This window comes from Oratosquilla oratoria, chromosome 12 (genome assembly GCF_046742065.1).
Source record: "Oratosquilla oratoria isolate Oo_2021 chromosome 12, ASM4674206v1, whole genome shotgun sequence".
NCBI classification, from domain to species: Eukaryota; Metazoa; Arthropoda; class Malacostraca; order Stomatopoda; family Squillidae; genus Oratosquilla; species Oratosquilla oratoria.
In genome coordinates this window covers 30358776-30379284 of record NC_134788.1, presented here as the reverse complement: position 1 = coordinate 30379284, position 20509 = coordinate 30358776, and the positions used below count along the sequence as shown (strand labels likewise).

General features: G+C 38.3%; 2 protein-coding genes across 14 annotated transcripts in view; one reads left to right on the top strand and one right to left on the bottom strand.

The window, feature by feature from the left end:
• Positions 1 to 14821, bottom strand: part of LOC143031204 (uncharacterized) — a 22647-nt gene extending 7826 nt beyond the window's left edge. Inside the window, exons 1-4 of one of the 8 annotated variants that reach the window (XM_076194751.1) lie at positions 14742 to 14821; positions 12019 to 12261; positions 11713 to 11838; positions 11249 to 11306 (exon numbers count right to left, since the gene is read on the bottom strand). In XM_076194751.1, the coding sequence (XP_076050866.1) occupies positions 11249 to 11306; positions 11713 to 11838; positions 12019 to 12055 (221 nt within the window). In that variant the 5' untranslated portion in view covers positions 12056 to 12261; positions 14742 to 14821. The other 7 variants (XM_076194757.1, XM_076194756.1, XM_076194759.1 and 4 more) reach the window with 7 other exon arrangements.
• Positions 14822 to 14872: 51 nt separating this feature from the next.
• On the top strand, positions 14873 to 19614 carry LOC143031203 (uncharacterized). 6 transcript variants are annotated; one of them, XM_076194746.1, is made up of 4 exons: positions 14873 to 15018; positions 16980 to 17226; positions 17328 to 17485; positions 18521 to 19614. In XM_076194746.1, exons 2-4 carry the CDS (start codon positions 17139 to 17141, stop codon positions 19265 to 19267), a joined length of 993 nt encoding a protein of 330 aa, XP_076050861.1. In that variant the 5' UTR covers positions 14873 to 15018; positions 16980 to 17138; the 3' UTR covers positions 19268 to 19614. The 6 variants fall into 6 exon arrangements, with proteins under 6 accessions (XP_076050861.1, XP_076050862.1, XP_076050860.1 ...); XM_076194747.1 differs by having other exon boundaries at positions 14908 to 14999; XM_076194745.1 differs by lacking the exon at positions 14873 to 15018 and adding an exon at positions 15197 to 15239.
• The last annotated feature ends 895 nt before the right edge of the window (positions 19615 to 20509 follow it).

Sequence of the window (20509 nt, the reverse complement as noted above, 5' to 3'; positions counted from 1 at the left end):
GGATTAGGAGAGGAACAGAAGGAGTAATTGGTGAGGAACAGTGTGGATTTAGGACGGGTAGAGGTTGTGTAGATCAGATCTTTGTGGTAAGACAGATATGTGAAAAAGCTATAGGAAAGGGGAAAGATGTTTTTTGGGCTTTTATGGATCTGGAAAAGGCTTATGATAGGGTAGACAGAAAGGCACTGTGGGAGGTTATGCAGATTTATGGGATAGGAGGAAAGCTTTTGGGAGCTGTCAAGAGTTTTTATGTGAGTAGTAGAGCATGTGTTAGGATTGGAAATGGAGAGAGTGAGTGGTTTGAAGTAAAGGTGGGACTTCGTCAAGGATGCGTTATGTCGCCCTGGCTGTTCAACTTATACATGGATGGGGTGGTGCGAGAGGTGAATGCTAGGGTGGTGAGTCAGGGATTGGAGATGGTTAAAGAAAATGGAGAAAAGTGGGAGGTGAGCCAGCTGTTGTTTGCGGACGACACTGCGCTTGTGGCAGGGTCAGAGGAGGGATTGAGGAAGCTGGTGGCAGAGTTTGGGAGAGTATGTGATAGAAGAAAGCTAAAGATAAATGTGGGTAAAAGTAAGGTGATGAGATGTACAAGGGGTGAAAGTGGCAGTAGACTGGAAGTGAACATTAAGGGAGAGCGACTGGAGGAAGTGGATAGTTTTAGATACTTGGGTGCAAGTGTAGCAGGAAAAGGTGGAGTGAAGGTGGAGGTAGAATGTAGATTGAGAGAAGCGAGTAAATGCCTTGGTGGTTTAAAGAGTGTAATGAGAAATAGACATTTGGGAATGGATGCGAAGAGGAGACTGTATGAAGGAGTGATTGTGCCAACAGCACTGTATGGGGCAGAAACGTGGAACATAAGAGAGGAAGAGAGAAGGAGTTTGAATGTGTTTGAGATGAGGTGTCTGAGAAGTATGGTGGGGGTTACTAGGCTAGATAGAGTGAGAAATGAGGAGGTGAGGAGGAGAACAGGGGTGAAAAAGGATTTGGGAGAGAGGGTTGATGAAAGAATATTAGGATGGTTTGGACACATGGAAAGAATGAGTGACGAAAGACTAGTAAAAGAGGTATGGAAGGCAGATGTGGAGGGAGTGAACATGAGGGGACGTCCTAGGATGAGGTGGATGGATGGGGTGAAGGGGGCTTTGGGGAAGAGGGGAATGTCTGTTGAGGAAGGAAGGGAGAGGACGGAAGACAGAGGTGAGTGGAGAATGGTTGTATATGGATGATGTTGTGACGACATGAGGAGGAATAGGCGGGGGGGTGGGGGGTGGGGTAGTATGTGTGAGTAAATTTTGACGCAGCCCGAAGGGATTTCTCCCCGTCCTCTCCTTATATGCAAGGGGGGACGGAGAGGGGGGGTCGCCGATTAAATGAAGCGGCCTTGCTGTGGATGTACTGTGTCTTGCGACACTGCTTCTGACCCAGGGCGGTGGGCAGGGTTCAGGGATGACCCGTCATCCAGGAGGTGCTCAGATGAGAGGAAGGGTGGGAGGGGTGTGGAGTGTTTTTAGGGATGAAATGGGTGGGAGTGTTTTTATGCCTTTCTTTTTGTGGCTACCTCCCTTGGAAGGGGGAAAAAGCCTTGGTATATGTATGTATGTATGACATACAAAAGAAAAACATAAGGGAAACAGAGAACACAATGGAAGTGGCAGAAAACTAAGAGCGTCTTACACAAATATAGATGGATTAATAACAGGATTGAATGAACTGAATGATTATTTGAAGGAAAAAGAACCGGACATAATGGGAATTGTAGAAACAAAATTAAAAGGCCCACTACCACCCAACAGTGAAGGACATGATGCATACAATTATTGGATTAGAAACAGAGAGAAAAAACAAGGGGGTGGAGTTATGTTCCTGACTAAGAAGGATATAAACGTGAAAGGTGTCATATATGGAAAGAATACAGTAGAGATGATTATGATAGAAGTGGAAGACCGAGATAAGAAGAGCAGAAAATTTGTGATCAATGCAGTCTTCCATTATGTGTTGTATGGTATGGGGTGAAGTGTTACATCCTGGGCAGCTGTTCACAACACGGTCGTCCAGCCTCTTCTGGTAGCTTAGAAGTGCTGGGTGGTAAAGAGTGGTGATGACTCATGGGGAAATGCTCTACTTGAGATGATTACTGACCATTCAATGACACAATGGATACAGGAGAACACTAGGTATAGAAATGAAGAAGAACCATCGAGACTAGACTTAATAATTACATCTGAACCTAGAATAGTGGACAAGATTGAATATGAAACACCAATAGGTAAAAGTGACCACATATTGATTGAACTGGAACTTAATGAAGAAAAATATATGAAAAGAAATGAACAATATAGAAAAGGAAGAATGATGTATGAAGAAACAAACTTTGATAAAATAAGAGAATTCTTCCAACAAGAAAACTGGGAAGAAATATACAAAGAAGAAACATCAGTGGAAGAGAAATGGAATATTTTGACAAAAATTTACAAAAAAGGAGTGGAAAAGTATGTCCCAAGACAAAAACAAGAAAAAGAATATGTAAAATGCTGGTACAACAAAAGTTGTAGGGAGTTAAAAGACAAAAGAGACAAAGCCTGGACCAGATGGAAAAAAGACAGAAGACCTGAAAAATGGAAAATATATACTGGTTATAGAAATGAATATGTACAAAAGTGCAGAGAGGAAAAAAGAAAATATGAAAAAGATGTTATAGAAAAGTGTAAAGATCAACCAAAATTATTTTACAGATTTGTAAACAATAAACTGAAAAACAAACAAGACTTGGAGAAATTAAAACAAGGAGTTGAATACACTGAGGAAATGGAAATGGCAGAAATTATGAACAAACATTTTAAATCAGTGTTTACAAGGGAAAATATACCTGAAGAGATTGAGTGGAAAGAAAAAGTCCCCCCTATGGAAGAAATAGAAGTAACAAAGAATGAAATATTGACACACTTGGGTAATCTTGATGTCAGAAAATTGCATGGGCCAGATGAAATAGCAAACTGGATTCTGAAAGAATGCAGGAATGAACTGGCAGACAAAATACATAGCATAATAAGCAGTTCCTTAAAAGAAGGAAAAGTTCCAGAAGATTGGAAAAAAGCAAATATAGTACCTATATGTAAAGGAGGAAATAAAGAAGAACCTACCAACTATAGACCAGTCTCTCTAACAAGTACAATAGCAAAAATTTGTGAAAGAATTATCAAAAGTAGATGGGTAAAATACTTGGAAAAAAAACAATGTACTAAATCCAAGGCAATTTGGATTCAGACAAGGACGATCATGCGTCACCAATTTAATATGTTTCTATTCAAGGCTAATAGATATAATACAAGAAAGAGATGGATGGGCTGATTGTGCATTTCTAGACCTAAAAAAAGCTTTTGACAAAGTACCACATAAGAAGTTGCTTAAGAAATTAGAATATGAAGGAGGAATACAAGGTAAATTGCTAAATTGGATGGAAGACTTTTTGCAAGAAAGAAAAATGAGAGTAGTGATAAGAGACCAGCACTCAAAATGGAATGAAGTAATAAGCGGTGTCCCGCAGGGAACAGTTCTGGCCCCAATAATATATATATTAATGATATGGATGAAGGAATTGAAAGCTATATGAGCTTCTTTGCAGATGATGCAAAACTACTGAAAAGAGTGAAAACTGAAGAAGATTGTGAATCACTACAGAGAGATCTAAATAAAGTACAGGAATGGAGTAGGAAGTGGGAGATGGAGTTCAATACAAAAAAGTGTAGTATAATGGAATTTGGAAAAAGCAAAAACAGAATAACAGGATCATATAATTTGGGAGAAGAAGGAATAAAAAAAGTAGAAAATGAGAAGGACCTGGGAGTCATTGTTATGAATAATATGTCACCTGAGAAACATATAAATAAGATTTTTGGAGAAACTTATAATCTAATAAGAACAATCAAAGTGGCATTTACATACCTGGATGAAGAAATGGTGAAAAAAATCCTAATCACCCTGATAAGACCAAGATTGGAATATGCAGCAACGATATGGTCACCAAGTACAAAAAAATGTATAAAAAAACTTGAAAGAATACAAAGAGCAATTACAAAATTGGCACCAACACTCTCAAAACTATCATATGAAGAGAGACTACAAAAACTTAAACTACAGACACTAGAGCAAAGAAGAGAGAGAGGAGATTTGATAGCTATTTACAGAATCATGAAAGGCATAGAAATTACTGATAGAGAGAATCTGATAAAATGGGATGACAGAGATACAAGAGGACACGGAAAGAAAATAAAAAAAGACAGCTATAGAAGAGATTTGAAAAAGAACAGCTTTCCTCACAGAGTAATAGACAGTTGGAACAAGTTAGATGAGAAAGTGGTGTGTGCAAAAACAATACATGAATTAATATTAGATAAAATGAGATATGAAGATGGGCCACCACGAGCATAGCTCCCCTTCCCATAAAATACAACTAGGTAAATACACACACACACACACACACACATACATACTTACAAACACACTTTTTTGTTGTGGTACATATTCATTCACTCCCTCATTATAAATTGTTCCATTTTTCTTCCAGGGATGGAAGAAAAATGGAACTTACTAAAAGAAATTTATAATAAGGGAGTGAATAAATATGTACCACAACAAAAAATGGAAAGAACATACATAAAAAGCTGGTACAACAAAAGTTGTAGTAAAGCTAAGGATAATAGAGACAAAGCTTGGAAGAAATGGAAAAGAGACAAGAAATCAAGCAAATGGCAAATGTACATCAAACTAAGAAATGAGTATGTAAAAATAAGCAGAGATGAAGAAGAGAAAATATGAAAAAAATATATTAGATAAATGCAAGCAAGAACCCAAACTATTTTACAGGTATGTAAATGGAAAACTGAAGAACAAACAAGAATTAGAAAAACTGTGCCAAGGTAAAAATGAATATACAGAAGAACTGGAAATGGCTGAAATTATGAACAACCATTTCAAATCAGTATTCACAATAGAAAACTCACCTAACGGTGAGGAAATAGTGAGAAAGTTATCCCCCTCAATGAAAAAAACAATTGTAACACAAAAGAAAATCAGCGACCAAATTAAAACCCCTGACGTTAGAAAATCACATGGTCCGGACAGAATTACAAATTGGATACTGAAAGAATGCATGGAAGAATTAACAGACAAAATATACAATATAATTAAATTCTCACTTCAAGAAGGAAAAGTACCACAAGACTGGAAGAAGGCAAACATTGTACCAATATATAAGGGAGGAAACAATGAAGACCCATCTAACTACAGACTGATCTCACTAACAAGCACAGTAGCAAAAAATTGTGAAAAAGTTGTCAAAAATAGATAGGTTAAGCATTTGGAAGAAAAAACTATACTGAATCCATACCAATTTGGATTCAGACAAGGTAGATCATGTACAACAAACTTGATTTGCTTCTACTCAACACTAATATACATGATACAAGAGAGATGGGTGGGCAGACTGTGCCTTTCTGGACCTACAAAAGGCATTTGATAAGGTACCACATAAAAAACTAATAAAGAAGATAGAGTCAATAGATGGCATCAGAGGAAAATTATTGGAATGGATGAAAGACTTACTGATTGGGAGGAAAATGAGAGTAGTAATTAGAGATAAATTCTCAAACTTGGGAGAAGTGATAAGCGGTGTCCCGCAGGGATCAGCACTGGCCCTGATCATGTTTGCCATATACATTAATGACCTGTATGAAGGTGTAGAGAGGAAGAGGAGGCGAATCAAGTAGAGAAGAAAAGGTAAAAGGTGCAGATGGAGAGATGATAATGGAAGAGAAGGCAGTAAGGGGAAGATGGGCAGAATATTTTAGATAGTTGCTAAATGTGAAAAACTCTTGACAGCTCTCAAAAGCTTTCCTCCTATCCCATAAATCTGCATAACCTCCCACAGTGCCTTTCTGTCTACCCTATCATAAGCCTTTTCTAGATCCATAAAAGCCCAAAAAATATCCTTCCCCTTTCCTATAGCTTTCTCACATATCTGTCTTACCACAAAGATCTGATCTACACAACCTCTACCCGTCCTAAATCCACACTGTTCCTCACCAATTACTCCTTCTGTTCCTCTCCTAATCCTCTCAATTAAGATTCTCCCATAAGCCTTCCCTACTACACTCAACAGGCTAATCCCTCTGAAATTACTACATTCACACTTGTCCCCTTTTCCCTTGTAAAGAGGAACTATACAGGCACTACTCCAGTCCTCCGGTACTTTACCCTCTCTCCAGCAAACATTAAATAATCTCACCAACCAGTCCACCATCACTGAACCTCCCTTTTTCAGACATTCTGCATGACATCCATCCAGACCAGGTGCCTTACCTGCTTTCATCATCTTTACAACTGCCTTCACCTCATCCTTCCTTATTTCTCCTCCGTTCTCCTCACTCATCACTCTCATTTTCTTCGTATTTCCCACTGCAGCTGTCAAGAGTTTTTATGTGAGTAGTAGAGCATGTGTTAGGATTGGAAATGGAGAGAGTGAGTGGTTTGAAGTAAAGGTGGGACTTCGTCAAGGATGCGTTATGTCGCCCTGGCTGTTCAACTTATACATGGATGGGGTGGTGCGAGAGGTGAATGCTAGGGTAGTGAGTCAGGGATTGGAGATGGTTAAAGAAAATGGAGAAAAGTGGGAGGTGAGCCAGCTGTTGTTTGCGGACGACACTGCGCTTGTGGCAGGGTCAGAGGAGGGATTGAGGAAGCTGGTGGCAGAGTTTGGGAGAGTATGTGATAGAAGAAAGCTAAAGATAAATGTGGGTAAAAGTAAGGTGATGAGATGTACAAGGGGTGAAAGTGGCAGTAGACTGGAAGTGAACATTAAGGGAGAGCGACTGGAGGAAGTGGATAGTTTTAGATACTTGGGTGCAAGTGTAGCAGGAAAAGGTGGAGTGAAGGTGGAGGTAGAATGTAGATTGAGAGAAGCGAGTAAATGCCTTGGTGGTTTAAAGAGTGTAATGAGAAATAGACATTTGGGAATGGATGCGAAGAGGAGACTGTATGAAGGAGTGATTGTGCCAACAGCACTGTATGGGGCAGAAACGTGGAACATAAGAGAAGAAGAGAGAAGGAGTTTGAATGTGTTTGAGATGAGGTGTCTGAGAAGTATGGTGGGGGTTACTAGGCTAGATAGAGTGAGAAATGAGGAGGTGAGGAGGAGAACAGGGGTGAAAAAGGAGCTGGGAGATAGGGTTGATGAAAGAATATTAGGATGGTTTGGACACATGGAAAGAATGAGTGACGAAAGACTAGTAAAAGAGGTATGGAAGGCAGATGTGGAGGGAGTGAACATGAGGGGACGTCCTAGGATGAGGTGGATGGATGGGGTGAAGGGGGCTTTGGGGAAGAGGGGAATGTCTGTTGAGGAAGGAAGGGAGAGGACGGAAGACAGAGGTGAGTGGAGAATGGTTGTATATGGATGATGTTGTGACGACATGAGGAGGAATAGGCGGGGGGTGGGGGGTGGGGTAGTATGTGTGAGTAAATTTTGACGCAGCCCGAAGGGATTTCTCCCCGTCCTCTCCTTATATGCAAAGGGGGACGGAGAGGGGGGGTCGCCGATTAAATGAAGCGGCCTTGCTGTGGATGTACTGTGTCTTGCGACACTGCTTCTGACCCAGGGCGGTGGGCAGGGTTCAGGGATGACCCGTCATCCAGGAGGTGCTCAGATGAGAGGAAGGGTGGGAGGGGTGTGGAGTGTATTTAGGGATGAAATGGGTGGGAGTGTTTTTATGCCTTTCCTTTTGTGGCTACCTCCCGTGGAAGGGGGAAAAAGCCTTGGTATATGTATGTATGCATGCTAAATGTGAAGGAGGATAGAGAGGGAAAGATAGTTGCAGTGGGAAATGCTAAGAAAATGACTATGATGAACGAGGAAAATGGAGGAGAAATAAGGAAGGATGAAGTAAAGGCAGTTGTTAAGATGATGAAAGCAGGTAAGGCACCTGGTCTGGATGGATGCCATGCAGAATGTCTAAAAAAAGGAGGTACAGTGATAGTGGACTGGCTGGTGAGGTTATTTAATGTTTGCTGGAGAGAGGGTAGAGTGCCAGAGGACTGGAGGAGTGCCTGTATAGTTCCACTTTACAAGGGAAAAGGGGACAAGTGTGAATGTAATAATTTCAGAGGGATTAGCTTGTTAAGTGTAGTTGGGAAAGCTTATGGGAGGATCTTGATTGAGAGGATTAGGAGAGGAACAGAGGGAGTAATTGGTGAGGAACAGTGTGGATTTAGGTTGTGTAGACCAGGTCTTTGTGGTAAGACAGATATGTGAGAAAGCTATAGGAAAGGAGAAGGATATTTTTTGGGCTTTTATGGATCTGGAAAAGGCTTACGATAGGGTAGACAGAAAGGCACTGTGGGAGGTTATGCAGATATACGGGTAGGAGGAAAGCTTCTAGGAGCTGTCAAGAGTTTTTATGAGAGTAGTAGAGCTTGTGTCAGGATTAGAAATGGAGAGAGTGAGTGGTTCGAGGTAAAGGTGGGACTTCGTCAGGGATGCGTTATGTCGCCCTGGCTGTTCAACTTATACATGGATGGGGTAGTGCGAGAGGTAAATGCAAGGGTAGTGGGTCAGGGATTGGAGATGGTTAAAGAAAATGGAGAAAAGTGGGAGGTGAGCCAGCTGTTGTTTGCGGACGACACTGCGCTTGTGGCAGGATCGGAGGAGGGATTGAGGAAGTTGGTGACAGAGTTTGGGAGAGTGTGTGATAGAAGAAAGCTGAAGATAAATGTGGGTAAAAGTAAGGTGATGAGATGTACAAGGGGTGAAAGTGGCAGTAATCTGGAAGTGAGCATTAACCCCTTCCATACGGTGCCGCACACGTAGGCGTCATGGGGAGCGAGTGTATTCGCGAGGCTGCCATATCGGCATCTTGATTATATTTATTGTAGTCGCCCCTCCATAATGACATTCTTTCTAATTCTTTTGTAATCGCATTTTCTATGGTTATCAAAATTCACGGGTGAAGAGAGAACGATCGATATAAGCGGTGACTATATTTTATGATGCGAGTATTATTACGACACGTCGTACGGCTGGCAGTGGCTGCTGCCACCGAGATCTAAGTCCATGACGCCTACGTGTGCGGCACCGTATGGAAGGGGTTAAGGGAGAGCAACTGGAGGAAGTGGATAGTTTTAGATACTTGGGTGGAAATGTGGCAGGAAAAGGTGGAGGTAGAATGTAGATTGAGAGAAGTGAGTAAATGCCTTGGTGGATTAAAAAGTGTAATGAGGAATAGACATTTGGGAATGGATGCTAAGAGGAGACTGTATGAAGGAGTGATTGTGCCAACAGCACTGTATGGGACAGAAACATGGAACATAAGAGAGGAAGAGAGAAGGAGTTTGAATGTGTTTGAGATGAGGTGTCTGAGAAGTATGATGGGGGTTACTAGGCTAGATATAGTGAGAAATGAGGAGGTGAGGAGGAGAACAGGGGTGGAAAGGGAGTTGGGAGATAGGGTTGATGAAAGAGTATTGGGATGGTTTGGACACATGGAAAGAATGAGTGAAGAAAGACTAGTAAAAGAGGTATGGAAGGCAGATGTGGAGGGAATGAACATGAGGGGACATCCTAGGATAAGGTGAATGGATGGGGGGAAGGGGGCTTTGGGGAAGAGGGGAATGTATGTTGAGGAAGGACGGGAGAGGACAGAAGACGGGTGAATGGAGAATGGTTGTATATGGATGATGTTGTGATGCATGAGGTGGAATGGGAGGGGGGGAGGTAGTATGTGTGAGCAAATTTTTGACGCAGCCTGAAGGGATTTCTCCCCGTCTTCTCCTTTTATGCATGTGGGGACGGAGAGGGGGGGTCGCCGATTTAATGAAGCGACCTTGCTGTGGATGTGCTGTGTCTTGCGACACTGCTTTTGACCCAGGGCAGTGGACAAGGTGCAGGGATGACCCGTCATCTAGGAGGTGCTCAGATGAGAGGAAGGGTGGAGGGGTGTGGAGGGTATTCAGGGATGGAATGGGTGGGAATGATTTTATGCCTTTCCCTTTTTGGCTACCTCCCTTGTAAGGGGCCTTGGTATATGTATGTATGATGTATGAAGGTGTAGAATGTTATATGAATTTCTTTGCAGATGATACAAAGATACTAAAGAAGGTAAAAACGGAGGATGACTGCAACTCATTGCAACAAGATTTGGACAAGATCTGGAATTGGACTCAAAAGTGGGAGGTAAAATTCAATATAAAGAAATGTAGTATAATGGAATTTGGAAAGAGTAAAAACAGAATATCGAAAGATTACAAAATTGGTGAAGAAGAGGTGAAAAGGGTAAACTCGGAGAAAGATCATGGAGTGATGATCAGCAAGGCAGAGAAACCTACAATTAATTGAGGTCACTTAAAGTGGCGTTTACTAATTTGGATGAGAAAATTATAAGAAAAATTCTAACTACACTAATAAGACCAAAACTTGAGTACGCAGCAACACAATGGCCACCCAGTACCAAAAAGAATATAAAAGAAATAGAAAGAATACAAAGAGCAACAACAAAACTAGCACCAACTCTTTCCGAACTGATATATGAGCAAAGACTGTCCAAACTAGAATTACCAACTCTGGAACAAAGAAGGGAAAGAGAAGACTTGCTGACTATAGAATAATGAAAGGAATGGAAGTCTTAGATAAGAATGACTTGTTAATATGGGATAATGGTAAAACAAGAGGACATGAAAAGAAACTAAAAAAGGATAGTTACAGAAGAGATCTGAAAAGGAACAGCTTCCCACACAGAGTGATAGATACTTGGAACAAATGAGACAACAAAACAGTGTGTGCAAACACTATTCAAGATTTTAAGAAAAAACTTGATGATGAGAGATACAAAGATGGGTCACCACGAGCATAGCTCTCTTTCCGTATAATACAACTAGGTACAACTAGGTAAATACATACACACACACACACACACATATATATATATATTCTTTTTTTTAAGCATTTTTTCCCCCCTATGATTTTGCATTACAGATCTAGATAATACCAGGATTTTTTTTTTCAGCCAAAGGACATTCTTAAAACCAAAATATTTTTGGATCAGTTGAAATACTGCTTTGGCTCAAGTCACCCAAATTTTAATATGTATGTGTCACATTTGAAAATCACATAGTATGTGCCACACATTGAAAAGGAAAAGAAAATATTCCATACTTTCTTATAAGGTTACATAGTACAAAGTATCTTGATTACACTTACCATGAACGAAGTTCAAGTGTTCCACAATGCACTCTTTCAGCCTTCTCTGCATCACCATCTTCAAAGAAGAATATGAGTTTGTTACAAAAATATTCCTCACTAGACATAAAAGGCCTTCTTTTTCTTAAAAATATTTCCACAAAACTATGCCTAGCTGATGTGTTGTTCCATTAAGTCACTATAATTCAGCAAAGTTTAGCCATCATTAAAGTAAACAGTATTTTATATATTTCTGCAGCCTAATAAGGATCTAAGTTTCCTAAATATCTAAAGGCCATAAGTTTATTGTGGCCTATCATACAGTACTGAAGGGGAACCTAAGTGGAAACCCTAGTAGTGTGTATCATCTCTATGTCCTTCAAACATTTCATAATGTTATTTGATATTCTTTTGTCCCATACTAATAGGTTTTCCCTATCAATCATCATTTTCAATTATAGTATGCATATCCATAAAACACAAACCATTTGATGTAGAATAGAGCTCTGATCTCTCATCTGGACTTTCTACCTTAACATCTGGCTCCTCCTTTATCCGAACATATGAGCTGTGGTCTTCTGTTGGATCTGATTTGAAAGATGAGTAATACACTATAAAAAAAAAAGATGTAAGTTCTAAATGTATCAATTGAAAATTTAATCTCACTTATGTATATGATGTGAATGCAACAACCTGTGGGTGCATAAGCAGCAGGCTATATGTGTATATCTTCAACTTCCCACATGTATCACATTACACAAACACTCTGGTCAATCAGTATGAGCTGTTACTTGAAGAATGAAACCCACGGTCCTTGCTGAAATCCATATCCCTTTCAATGGAAGGTTTTTCTTAACATTAGGTCTCCCAAGTATTCTATGAAGTCATAATGTAGTCCTGGTTTAACTTCCCATACTGCCATATGTTCCACTGCATCATCTTTCTTAAATACTCCTGATAAGATGGGTTACACTTCAATATCTATTTTTTCTTCTAAACAATTTCATCATCTGTAAGCGGAGTAGCTTGTCTTCCTGTGTGAAGAAGTAATTTATCAATGCAACTACTATGAAAGGATCACCTACTTGTATTCATAATCTCTTGCAGAAAATAAATTTACTCAAATTAATTCAATACTGTGTAAATTATACAAAACTATATTCAAAATGTATACATATCATACAAGAGCAATGAAAAGAGGGAGGGAGGGGTGGTTGGAAGTGAAGCATGTGGGGATGAATTTAATAGGTGGTAGTGGATTTGTGCCTTTTGATTTTAGCTACCTCCCTTATAAGGGGGAAAAAAGCCCTTGATGTATGTATATATACATGCTAGATGTGAACAAAGCAGACTGTGACTATAGTCAAACCAGCGTAAGGAGTCCTTTGGGGCCGTGGCTTCATTGAATGCAGCAGTGACAAATCTAATCTATTAACTAATGCTTTTTGAGTTTTAGAATATAAATATAATTGTATCGATTACTTAAATGTAATCAATATCCTTTATTTAAATAATATATTTAAAACATCCTTTTACGTCAGTTCAAAAATAAGGTAGATAAGAATATGGCATCAGCGCTCTGGCGCTGATGCCACATTCTTATCTAGCTTATTTTTTAACTGACGTAAAAGGATGTTTTAGATATATCATTAGTATATTATTTAAATAAAGTATATTGTATACATTTAAGTAATTGATACAATTATATCTATATTCTAAAACTCAAAAAGCATTAGTTAATAGATTAGATTTGTCACTGCTGCATTCAATGAAGCCACGCCCCCCAAAGGACTCCTTACGCTGATTTGACTATAGTACAAATTCATCTCAAACTCTTCAGTGAGATATATCATGAATAAATGTGAAAATAATTGTCTAGGTATTAGATGTCACTACTTGCTTCATATAACAGCTATTGACAAGTCTTACACTTCATATTCTATTCTGAATACCATGCTAACAATATGTTACTGCAGCATACTTATACAGTTCCTGCATCATGTTTAGAATGTTCAACAATGAATGTAAGGGCAAGACAAGAGATTTCCTGTCACACTTGAATGTAGTCAGCTCCCATTTTTTGGTTAGGGGTTTAGGGGAACACTAGAGTTAAAGGTGTGTTCTCTTAATCATGCAAGCATAGCCTGTAAACAAACCATTTTATTGTTCAACATACACCCTAGAATTAATAGATATAATGTGACAATTATGAAGTGAATATGAGGATTCAAAACCCAGTAGTTAAACTGGTATGACCCATTAAAATATGTCTGTTGTCCAATATAAAAAAAAATTCATATTTCCCCCTCCCCCCAGAAATGTGACATTACTTTTAACTGAGAATAACTGTTAAGGTAGGACGGCTTTGAACTTATAAGAACTGCTCTCACTTCAGCGAGACCAATACCCATGACCAACCCACAACTACTGGAAGTAACTGCATGTTACTTTAATTATGTATTTCCTTGAGGTGCATGTGCTTATGGTAAGAGTTCAACTAGTGGAAGGGAAAGCTACTGTATTAGGGGGGCACGATACTTGCCCTTGAAATTGCTGGCAACCCATGATATGCCATGGGTTGTAAAATACATATTTTATGTCCTTCAACAGCTTTTGCTTAATTCATTGTTTTCTTTTCTTCTGTATCCTGAATTTCTATTTATGACTTTTTATCTCTAATGCAATGCATTACTCTAGTATGGGTATAAAGAGTTCTTATGATGAAGTGTTGGAGAGGTCCTTGTCATGATTGGGAGGGGAAAGGGGTGATTACATTTTTGTTACTTAAAATATCCCTTAAAACACAACAAACAAATTACTGAAGATCAACCCTATTCACATGAAAGAGAACTCACCATAATGAAGGGTTAAATCTCAATCAAGTAGTGACTGAAAATACCCAGCATTTCTTTTTTGGTTCATACTTAAAAAATATATATATTTATTTAGTTGGCACGGCATCCCCAGTGATTGAATTCAATTAGCAAATAATTAAAGTCAGACATAATCTTAGCATTATTCGAATTCCTTGACATTTGGTACTAGAATCATGCCTTAAAGCAAAATGAAGGTGAAAAAATGTTGCAATCGAAAAAAAATACCTTTTTGCTTATGACCTTATCGCTTACGAGCTACCAGAATAGCATCTAATTTATCAAAATGAGATCAGAGAGTTTGTTAAGTTTAGCCCTTTCGCTGTGGATGGGGTTTCATTCAGTTTAATTAAATAGCTTGTCAGAAGCCGAAACAATTGTATAATTCATCAGTAAAAGTAGAAGGGTCGATGTTTACAATCCAATCGCACCATTCTATTAATACCATAAATATGCCTGAAGAAATGCGTAACTTTGGAAGCTTTCCACAATCTTTGTTACTTTTCTCTACTACGGAAAATCACCCTTTAATACACAAGAAGAGGTAAATAAATACATAATTAGTGGTTCAGATAACAAGCTCTGTGTCAGCGTTTGATCAATTTAAGAAAATTAGGCGTAAACAGAGTAAAATGGCGTACCTTAAATAGTTGCCATATGCTTCAATATAAATTGCTGTCACCGCCATCTATTGACTGAAAAGTTAAACATTATATTAACGTAGTATGCACGTTTGAAAATAATATTTACATGGCATTTTTCAAGCATATGACAAGAGTGATCTGACAACACAGAATAAACTTAATTCAAACGTCATTACTTAGCAGGAAATGATCATGATTACATCATTATATTTTTACAGTCATCCTACGAAGAACTCCATAGTTCGCCTCTGTGAAGTAGAGAACAATGAACAACGTTAATATCTATATATATAATAGATATATTATATTATTGTGTGGAATATTATAACTTAGTAGGTTTGCAATTATGAAAGTGTGACAGCAAGGGTTGTAAGTGGGTCCTTGAGTGTAACCCTCCAGTTGGATCTCGCAATACAAGTAAAAGCATGCAGAAAATGCTAAGCTAGGGTCCAGTAACAGTTTAGGTCAATCAGAGCGTGGGAGTGACAAAGTTTGGTTGGATTTACCTATATTTTCTGATAATATGAATTTGTCATTAATGTTGAATTTCTTATTATCTATTTACCTTATGTACTGGTCAATACCCACAATGGTAAATTGGTAATGAGGCCACACCAAAGTGGTTTTTCATAGCTGTAGGTTGTTTGTGTCACTTTGTTTATTTGTTTATGTATGAGCATAATTCCTTGTGGCTACATTGGGGGGAAATGAGAATTTTGGGGTTGGGTTGGAATAGGTGAGTGAGAAAGAATACAAAGCAGATTTTGGCTCCAGTTCTTCATTCACAAGAATCCAAAATACATAAAATTATGAAAAACCCATCCAGTCATTGGGATTGCAATAGTGTGAAGAACTTGAAATTTGGAAGAACCCAGCCAATAATTGATCATGAAATTATGCAAATATGAATTACAAAAAGGTTAATGTTGAAAAATGCTAATATTTATGCAAGTTATCAAATATAAATATAATTTGGAAAGTTGCAGTTGATAATTGGGGAATGATGTCCAAATTTTATTTTTTCATGCATCTGTATAAATGTAAATAACCCTGCCAATACAAATCCAATATAGTCTAGGCAAATTTATTGATCTTCATTTCCCAATTATGATTAGTAATTGTTCTTTTTTTTTCTTTCTGTATTTACATTACGTATGTGTGAATGAATGTTTGAAGTTATACCATCCATGATGCAGCTGAAATGGACCTACAGTGAGACCCCCTGAGGGATGTACAGCCCATGCACTTGATGGCAGTGGTTGTGAATGAAGTCTAAAATCAGTGTAATCAGCTAGTTTTTTTTTTTTCCTGAAATGACACATCTTAATTACAAACTGGGAGTGATTTTTTGTATTTTGTAATGCCTCTGACTTTCATATTTGTCCTCCCCTCAAAAAATCTTAAATATTCTCCTTGTATCATTTCATGAAGTTTATAGGTGTGAAAGTATTCCACATTCAGATGCCACATTTCTCTTAATCCTGCAAAGGTTCATTTTCCAAACAATTAAGTCATTAGACTGTCATAAGTTGAACCTCACTGCACTGCATTTAGTTTTCACAGTGTGGTGGGCAAGTGAGCCTTTGTCTGAAGATGGAATGTATTTTAATGTTTTATCAGACAACTAATATATCTTCTTGGGGATGATATTGCACCATAGTGATGATAAATGAGAGATTTATTGAAGGTTATAGACGGGAGGGATGGTAGAAAGTAAAAGTGATCAGTATGTCTTTTTTTTTGGTGGGGGGGGATGTTATGTCTCCAGGCATAGAAGAATTTTTTGCTCTGTAGGAATGTCACCAAAGTTTAGAAAATGTGACCATAGATGAATGGTTTAGACAGATGAGTGTGGGTGGAGGAAGAATAAGCAAAGATGGGCTGGAACTCCTTTATTGCTTATACGTTTCAACTGACTCGGTCTTCTTCAGTAAGCTGTCTACAAACTGCTTGAATTGTAAGGTTCAAGCAGTTTGTAGACAGCTTACTGAAGAAGACTGAGTCGGTTGAAATGTATAAGCTATAAAGGAGTTCCAGCCCATCTTCGCTTATTCTTCCTCCACCCACACTCTCATATGACCATAGAACTTATGCAATCAGTATTGGGTTCAGGATGGAAGGGATGATATAAATGAGTCTTTTGGTGTGGTTCTCAGCTCTGATTAAGCCTCCCCTCATGTAAGGGAGATTTGAGACCTTCATAAACATATTGTATGTATAGTCCAATTTTTTCAGGTACAGTACTAATATTATTCCTGTTAAATGGGTCATGACTCAGAGAGAAAAAGAGAAACTGTTCAAAACTGTCTGCCAGTTTCTGTTGAGAATCCTGATGGTCCACAGCTAGAACCCTCACTGAAGGAATAGAGAAAGCAGGTATCTCAAGATTCAACAATGCAAGATCCTATGGACACCACAGTATCAGAAGTAAAAAGACACGCTCCAGAATTATCCAGCCTGCCAGCTGTTGAAGACTCAAAAGGTATTTGTGCTGAATCTTTGTGCATATGAATAATATTTGAATACAAGTTTTTATGCTGTATACAAATCAATACATTCTAATATAGATTTGTCTTTTCACAGATATTTGGGGTAAAGGTGGGAGGCGTCCTGAAATCTGGACAGATAAGGAAACTGATAAGCTGATCCAGTTAGTTAAGATGAATTATTCAAGGTTTACAGGGCCAAAAGCATGGCAAGCATTAGTATGGCAAGAAATAACTGCAGCAATTCAAGGATATGTAAGTCAGTAAGGATGGTTCAAGATGTGTTTTAGTCATTAAGTTAAGATAACATATAGTTACTTATGGAAGGAGAATAATGCATTCCCTGAATAGAGTTGCCTTTATAATGTAATTCTAAAAGAAAGTAGAATATTGATGAATTTTGCATTTCTGTGGTGTTCATCTTGCAAAGTGTTAGATTGTACTGTGAAAAGAAGTAGAATTTTGAAAACAAATGTGTAATTGAAAATGATGAATTTCATAACACAATGGTGAAAGAATTGGAAGAGGTGGTTCACAGGTTGGCCTCAAGTATATACATAATGAGCACATTCTTTAAATATGCATATGTATTGATTTGTGTGTGTGAAACCCACTCACCCATCTTGTTACATCACACAGTTACAAATGATTGACTGAAGATTATTAGATAAGTAGAAATACAACTCAAACATATACAACAACCTACCACCTGTATACAGTACATCCACAGAAAAGCACATTCACACCCAGATCTTCACTAAACAAGCTCTTTAAGACAGATGACTAAAGTCAATAGTCCAACAAACTTTCTCCGACATCAACCACACAGAAAACTCAATCCAGAGAACCAAAAACTACATTAACATACTTGCAATCAGGACACCATCTATCAATAAGACATTGCCAGCACAGGATAGGCCTGGCCACAGAATCAAACTGCCCCAGTTGCAACCATCAGAGAACAATGAACACCTCATTTTACATTACCCCACATTAGGTATTTCAAGACAATTGTGTGGTTAAGGTGATAGATTGTTGGATATGTTTGGGTAGTGTGCTACTAGTGTTTCTGATGACTAGTGAGGTAAGGGTCTCATTCTATTATCTCTGACCAATTGCTCTCATTTGCCTAACTAAACTTGGATGTTCTTAGTTGTTATTTTGTACTTACTATGTTGAGTGGCTTTGGGCTGAACCATTGGCCCATGACCAGTTTCCTGGGGGCTGTGGGTCTCCTGCAAAAGAGAACTGGGGTCATTATAGTTATTGATTGTGTTCCTTTATTTGCAGTTACCAGGAATAACCCAGAAGCAAGTGCAAGCAAAGTGGCGAAACTTGAAGCACAGTTATGTTCGCTATGAAGAAAACAAAAGAACCACAGGAAAAGGGGCAAAGAAACCACCGCCACATTATAATGAGTTGTCATTTTTAAGGGGAAGAGTATTGATTCAGCCCTTATGTTTAGAAGAAGAGGGACTTGATGATGATGATGATGATCCACCTTCCTTTACTAAATCATCTCCAGTTGTCCTTACAAGTGTTCAGCATTCAGACACTGCATCAATATCCCCAGCTACCTCAAGAGTTTCTACTGCAGCGACACCAATGGTTTTTCCGGCATCGAGCACCACAGTTTCCAGATCAGTAGATCCAGTGGCTCCTTCAGTAGCTCCAACAGTTTCCCCAGGAATGGATTCTCTAACAACTGCTACAGTATCGACAACACCCACTCCAGCAGTATCACTTGCAGATTCAGGTCATGCAAGAAATATAACAGAATCTCATGCTCCCCCTCCACCCCCTCTAAGAACTAGACGTCGTACAAGACCTCCCACTGTTAGAGAAAGTTTGGACAAGACAATAAAAAAATTGACTGATAAAATTGACAGTTTTATTGATTTTGAAACTAAATTAGAACTGAGAAGAGAAGAAAGAGAAAAAGAAATACATGAACTTGATAGAATATTGAAGAGGGAGCAGATAAGAATTTTACAACTCAAACGAAGAGAAATGGAGAGGGCACTTGAGGAACAGTGATATCCGGCAAAAATTTTAATATCAATAGTTAAATACCATCTACATCTCTTATACTGTGTCACTGAAAAAAATCAATTATGTAATGATTACTGAATACATCTAGATCTTCCATGTTATGTCACTGAAAAAAAGATCAATCATGTAATGATTACTGATTCTGGTTAGAAAAAGTTATTTGCTAATGTTTAGTTTATGGCAACAAAAATAATTTCATGTAAATAATATAAGTGTTCCCTGAGTCATGAATACTTGTTGGTGTCTTATACTTGGCTCTCTTCAATTTTGCATATTATGTTCAAAAGTCATTTCTATGTTATCTGTACCTGAATATATTGCAGCAAAGTAAAGGTTGTATTTAAATATTCTCCTGGAATTTCTGGAAAATGATAATGTAAAAATATATGAAAATAAAGTATTTGTGTGGTGTTTATGGGCAATGTGATAGTGGAATGGACCTCTTGGAATCCATGTTGAATTGAGAAGTGGATAGTTGGGTTTTATTATTTAGTTATCATGATTTCTTTAGTTCATTGTATTTATTATTTCTCTATATTTTTTTACATTAGCCCTTCAGTTAGTTTGGACATGGTGGAAAGGAGGGAAATGAGTTTACATGGTGTTGGGTCTACTGGTAATTTATTTGATTTTAGTATAGGAATTACATATACTCTCTTCCTGATTATTGAGATTTGTTGTGCAACCATGAGAGGTTGAAGATGTGTGTTAAGATGTGTATTACAGCTGGGCCTTGGTGTTTTAGATGGGAGATATCTTGTTTGATCATTGGCATGCAAGTTTTTTTTTCCTGTTTTATTTATTTGGTTATTCATTTTTACATCCTTAGTGAAGAAGGGTGGATTTCTTTCTAGATTTATCTTTATTTTATTATTATTTAATATTTGTTTAAGAGAGGGTAGAGTACTGGAGGAGTACCTGTATAGTTCCACTTTACAAGGGAAAGGGAAAAAGTGTGAGTGTAGTAGTTTCAGAGGGATCACTTTGTTAAGTGTAGTTCTGAAGACTTATGGGAGGGTTTTGATTGAGAGGATTAGGAGAGGAACAGAGGGAGCAATTGTTGAGGAACAGTGTGCATTTAGAACAGGTGGGGGTTGCATAAATCAGATTTTTGTGGTAAGGCAGATATATGAGAAAGCTTAGGAAAAGGTAAGAATGTTCTTAGGGGCTTTATGGATTTGGAAAAGGTTTATGGCAGGGTAGACAGGAAGGCACTGTGGGAGGTAT